At 45.2% G+C, this 6167-nt stretch overlaps 1 protein-coding gene across 2 annotated transcripts in view; it reads right to left on the bottom strand.

Annotated features, from left to right (window-relative positions):
• Window positions 1-410: 410 nt before the first annotated feature.
• KIF24 (kinesin family member 24) overlaps window positions 411-6167 on the bottom strand; it is a 31271-nt gene continuing 25514 nt past the window's right edge. For both annotated transcript variants that reach the window (XM_037373306.1, XM_037373307.1), the window contains exons 12-13: window positions 5337-5430; window positions 411-3048 (exon numbers count right to left, since the gene is read on the bottom strand). In XM_037373306.1, the coding sequence (XP_037229203.1) occupies window positions 2908-3048; window positions 5337-5430 (235 nt within the window). In that variant the 3' untranslated portion in view covers window positions 411-2907. The remainder of the gene's footprint in view (window positions 3049-5336; window positions 5431-6167) is intronic.

Here is a 6167-nt window from a genome sequence, read left to right as displayed (position 1 = left end):
GACTGCTGTAATGACAAACACTTCCACATACATTCCTTGGGTTGAAATGAAAACCATTCATATCGGGTGTCAGTGCAATACTAAACAGCAGTAAGGAGATGACACGTTAAAAATGCTCATTTAACACATTTTTCACACAAGAATTAAAGCAGCATCTAGGTAAAAACCTTAAGAGTGGAGAGAAAATTTTTTACCATTTTTGGCAACACCTTTGGTAGTTTCCATTGTGTACTAAGAGCCCAGTTCTGGTATTCCCTGGGCATGCAGGCATCACAAGTATGTCTGTAGTCCTGTTATTGCCAAGGATGTGTGGGTTTTCACAGCCAGGGATTTTTTTTTTTAATTTATTTTTTATTTTAGTAAAGTTCCACCTTCAGTAGAGAAAATAAAATTCTGGGAACGGACTGATAATAAATTCTTATCTTTAGTAAGGTACAGTCTTGTGGATTAGCTGGATGGTTCTAGTTTAAAAAGTATTATCAGACCTGGAAAACTGCTTTGTTGTTGTTTGGTTTTATTTGTTGTTTCTCAGTGTTCCTGGCCATTCGTCCAGGGAGCAAATAATTCCTGCTCTGGAACTTGCACTGGGGCTCAGATCTGCCAGACAGACATGCCTTTTTCACACTCTGGGCAGGCTGGACAGGATTCACAGCTGTCTCAGATTTGGTAGCTGGCTTAATTCCCACTTCCTCTGCTCATGGAAATTTTCAGTCACTCATCAGTCTTGTTAAAACTACCTCTAAAAATACCAAGGTTAGGACACGGCCCCGTCAGTTGTGAAAATGGTTCTTCCTTGTGTGTCGCTTTAGAAATGGCTGGCTTGGGTAAGAGGCTGAGAATACCCATGAGTGTACTTGGCTGAGCTGCTCTTTAAAAGGCCTGGCAGTACAATCAACCAATACTCATCTCCCAAATGTCCGAGGAGGTGAAGTTTTCCTTCCTAGCACTGCATTACTGGCTGGGCATCTCATTTTCCTGTGCCCTGTGCACACATCCTGCAGCAGTCTGACCTTTTCCTTGGCTCCAAATGAAAATGCAAAACTCAGCAGCTCTCCAACAGCCTGTATCTCTGCATGTTCACTGAGAAAGTCCTGAGGGAAACAACATCCATTTATGCTTTCAGAAAGCACAAGGACTACCCCACCCCATGCGTTCTCCTCAATCAGGAAAGCTGTCACCAGCCGCAGGTGGAGGGTGGCTTTCTAAGAGCTGCATGTTTTAAAGGGGAGCTCGGTTTAATGCCGTATCTTCCCTCCATGGTTTTAATGAGACACCAAGCGTTCAGCTGCCTTATAGCTCTCTGGTGGCTGCCAAACGCCACTACTCTGCGCTGTGCACAAGTACCGAAATACCACTGACACTCTTGCTCCTGGGAGCCTCATTCCTCTGGGCGAGGAAGGCTTCTGAAAAGGGGACTGGGAGAACTGGGTTCAGGTGTCACTTGCTACTGGCCTGTAACCTGCACAGAAGAACCGTCTTGGGAGCCATAAACTCAGACCCTGGAGGGACTCTGCTCCACAGAGTAATCCAGTCTCGGTAGCAAGAGGAAGACTAACTAGTGCTGAAAACAACCCAGCAGTCAGGGCACTGATGTAGGACTTCCTACTGCTACGGGTCCATCCCTTGGAATTCTGCCTCCCCAGGGCTACGCTGCGTGGCATTCCTGGGAGTGTTTGTACCAAACACCAGAAACTGTCACTGTGACTACTGTATTGCTGCTCAGCCAAAACTGGGCTCCTCAGGGCAGGTGTAGAAGCAGGCAGGAAAATTGACAGCTGGTCAGGCAGCAGCATTCCCTTACCCTTGGCATTTCTGGCTACTGAGCAGGCTTTGACAGACCTACTACAGGCACTACTGAGACACCGAAATGGCTGCGACAGCCCAAATTTTGGAGTGGGAGCGCTCACACAGCACGTCAGCTGAGCGTGTTTCAAGGTCACTTGTGGCTTCCACAAGTGGACCTGTTCTGTGGTTCAGATGTGATGCCTGCAGCACCAGAGCTTTTGCAGGGCTCCAGCTGATCATTCTGTAGTTCTTGATTCAAATACCGGCTTCATGTAACAGCACCGTTAGCAGCTTCTAAAATCCCACTGCTTCTAACCAAGCACTCTCTTGATGTCAAAAATCAGTTCTGCCAACCCAGATGATGAGCACTCTACAGCTGAGCCATAGTGCTGAGATCAGGTGTTGTTTGCAGCGTGTAAGTTGTTGGCCTCTCACTGTTGGCAGCAGTGTGAAACCCACATGCTTAGTAACATGCTAGGTGAACCTTTGGTACAGTCTTTACTAAACCACCCATTGCCCATGACTTAAGCCATCTTTTTCAGTAGCTCTGGAGTGTTTTCCCCAGGCAAAGAACAAATGCAACAATAACCTTCCTTCCAAAAGTGACAGCACTTCTTGTCCTGCCTTGACTTCCATTTACTTATGGTTGAGTTAATGTTGGTGTACTTAAACGGCAGCTCCTCTCTCTTCCCTGGCTTGTGTTTGCAAGCACTTTTCCGGATAGCTTTTGAACATTTCTGTTCAGATCTGTGTCTGGCTTCAAAGTGTTTTTTCTTTTCCCCTCATTTTCTTGGCCACACAGAAGTGCTGTTAACATTTAAGAAGCTGCTATGAATACTGCGGACAGGACTGCCTACTGCTTGGTGAGATATTTGCAGGCTGCTGAATTGTTACTCTTAAGAACACTGTCCTACTGGTATGAAGGAAATACAAAAGCTTGTGGTGCCAAGTAGTTATCTCTTATTTACTCAGAATTCTCTCCATCCTTAACTAAAAAACACACTAATCACAAACATAAAACCGAAAGTTATCCCCTACCCACTCACACTCTGCAGCACCAAGTGTGCTGCAAACACTGGTGGTTCCTGTAGCTGTTCTTCTGCATGGGTAAGCAAAGAAGGTCTAAACTGGTGGAGATGTTTCCAGGGACATGTCAGTGCCAGATGAGGCTAAGTAGAGCTGAAGCTGGGCTCGCATCGTTTGGATACATTTTGACTTCAGTACCAAGATTTCATCCAGCTTGGTCACTAAGTTCTGAAAATCCTGGTTAGGAAGGCAAACAGAAAGTTTAGGGAACAACAGTAGCAGCAGGTTGGAAAAAAATCAGCACATGTTATGCTCTGCAGCAATACATAAAAGCATGTTTTCCATTCTGCAGTGTAGCACATTAAATCAGTTTCCTGACTGAAGGCCTGACCCTTGAAAAAGTCAATGCCTTTAAATACTGAGGTTTGCTCACTCTGGTAGTTTTATTAGCTAACACAGTCGTTTAAAAATAAAAATGTATAAAGCACCTTTTAGCACCCTTCAACACTGGTTAGCTTTTCAACAGTTTGGTATAGGGACTGGTACCTGACATGCAGTTTTATGATGTACTGGACACTGTTCCTGACATTTCTTGTGTTGGATCTAGCAATCATGAAAACACAGTGAGCTGGAACACTCATTGACCAGATACGATAGCCCATTCTGGGGAGGTGGGTGGCATTATTTAATATCAAGTCGCAGGGCCAGTCCAACTCCTGCACAGCTACAGGTCTGTCAGATCTGACATGAGAAACATCAGCAGTGTACATAGCCTCAGCCAAGGGGAACTCTGCCTTCCAAAGCAACCTGTCACATGGATTAAAAGTGATATGAAACTGTGATTAAAACTGAAACAGAGGCAGCTATTTTTCAGTGGGGCTTGTATTAGTAAGGGAGCACTCAGACTTGCTCTGCTGTCCAGCTGAGAACAGTTTGATGCCTCCATTCACAGGTCAGTGCTTAAAAAGCTGGGAGGTGTCAGCATCCTTAGTGCTAGGGGTTTCAACTGCTACTGCATGAAAATCAATTATTCAAAAGCTTATTTGGCTGGACTCCAGCTATCTTGTGCACTGTGCCTTTGTCTTGCAGGGACATCAGGACTGTAATGAAGACCAGCCCAGCTGCCATGGCATATTTTTCTTCAGCACTTTAAATACTGCTTTGTTCAGTATGTGGCTAATCTTGGCAGGAGTCTCTCTTTGGGCCAAAGTTTCATGGCTGGGGAAGTTGCAACCATCTGAAAGTGGAAGGAGAGAAACTGATATGCGAAGTCCAGGCTAATTTCACTGCCCCAAGAAAGGTCATGATGTGAAATAACACTACAGGATACAAGTTACTCACAGACTGCTGCGAGGATTGGCAAGCTTATCATAATTCTGCTAGCCAGAAAATGATTGCTTGCTGCAAGGGGCAAATAAATGGGGCAATGGGGGGAGGGCCTGTTGTCTAATAACCAACAGACTTAGGAATAACATTCTCAAAAGATTTTTAAAAATTAAAAAATAAAAGATTGTTTTGTATCATTGCATTCTCTGCCACAAAACTAATACAATTTATGGATCTTGTGCTGCTTTGTGAACTTCTGTACGTTATCTGGTGACACATCACGTGCAGCTGGAAATCACAGCAAATAAGCCACATGGTGGTTCCGTGCTGAAATCCCTGACGCAACAGTCCCAGTAGCTGTACTTCAGATCTGAACTGTGGTAGGAATTGAATGGTTTCTATATATTGTAATGCAGTAACAGAGCTTGGCTTTATGGATAAAATGAGGGAACTGGGAAGACAGGAGGTTCTCACTGGGAAATGTTAATAGTCTGGGTGAGAGATGAGACTTCCCACACAGCTGTGACATGCATCTATGTGGATGCAGGAGAAACTGAGTACTGGGGTTTCCTGGCTAGGAGCGGGGCCATGCAGGTGCCAGTCTTTAGGTCTAGCAAACGTTACTGTGTCCAAGACAACGATAAACAAAGAAACACTTGAGTGACAAAAGTTAAGAGCCTGTAAGGGCACAAGTCGCGGTGGTTTAGAGCACTGGAGTGAGCGGGGCCGTGGGTTGGCACATCTGCAGTGTGGTAGGCAAGGGACTCCCAGAAGGAAGAGGCAACGCGGCACTACACCAACTGCGACATCCCAGTATCATGCTTTAGGGGGCTGCTTTTTTCTGTGGTATTGACTTACTTGCTCCAGCCTACAAGGAGATAAATGTCACATGGAAAGACGCCCTGTTTGGTACAGTCTGCCACGCATGATGCAACACAAGAGAAAGTGTTTTATCAGACACAAGCAGGTCAGAGTTGGCCCGTCAGTCTCGTTCTCCCCCAAGGACCCAGCGGTGTGGAGACTGGCAAAGACGCAACAGGTACTGAAAACGAGCAGCCTCTCCTAGGACTCAGGGAGGCATCAGAGGTTGCCAGGAAGAACTGACAGGGAACATCACATCACTAATTCAAGTTAATAATCTCTTAAGATTAATTTATGCAGGTTCAACAGGCACTGAAATCATCATCTGAGACACTTACCATTGCTGACATCTGATTTATCAAGCACCCTTCCTTGAAGCACAAGGATGCCATTTCATCCAGCTGCTGCTGATGGGCCCGAATTACAGCCTGTCTGATTAATACAAAATATACCAGTGGTTACATAGCCTGCTGTGCTACCTGTAATTACTGTTGGCCTGAATAAACCTGTAAGGAGGAGTACCGCCCCAGAGGAATCCTTGCTGTCCTGTCTCCCTGGCATTCAGAAAGTGCACACCAGTGCTCCTTGAAGTGCAGTGGAATGCACTGGTTTGGGGTTAAAGTTGACCTCGATGACTGAGGATTGCTCAGAGAGGGCTGACCACAGCCTCTTGTTAACATAGGCAGCACAGGGGCACATACTGCTTTTTACCACAGGGAAATCTAGAAGCACCAAAAATTGCCTAATTAATTGCTGAAATGGCTTACAACCATGAGGCCATAAGTCATTTTGGCAAAAAACAGGCAGAGCGGGAAGGCAGTGCTGCCGTTCATTCCTCTGAGCAGATTTCTCTGACCAACGATCTATTTTCAGTCATGTGAATGCAGTCCACTCCTTGGGAGCTGACAGTGGCAGCTCATAGTATTTTGAAACCTGACATCTGCATCTTCAGTGACTGCCCACTGCTCTAGGTATTTTTCTTTCCATAGGGATGGAACAGCTACCGCCTCCTTCTTAATGGGAAGTTTTGATGTATTTTAGGTACTTTATAGCTTATAGGAAGCCAGTTAGTTACTGAGAACTGCAGTTTGTATTAAAATATTAATTCCTCTAGCATTATCCTAGGAAGCTCTAATAGAATAATTGGCCTCCTGTGAGATTTTAAAATA

This window comes from Falco rusticolus, chromosome Z (genome assembly GCF_015220075.1).
Source record: "Falco rusticolus isolate bFalRus1 chromosome Z, bFalRus1.pri, whole genome shotgun sequence".
NCBI lineage: Eukaryota > Metazoa > Chordata > Aves > Falconiformes > Falconidae > Falco > Falco rusticolus.
The sequence above is the reverse complement of the archived record's forward strand: the minus strand, read 5'-3'. Positions and strand labels throughout refer to the sequence as shown.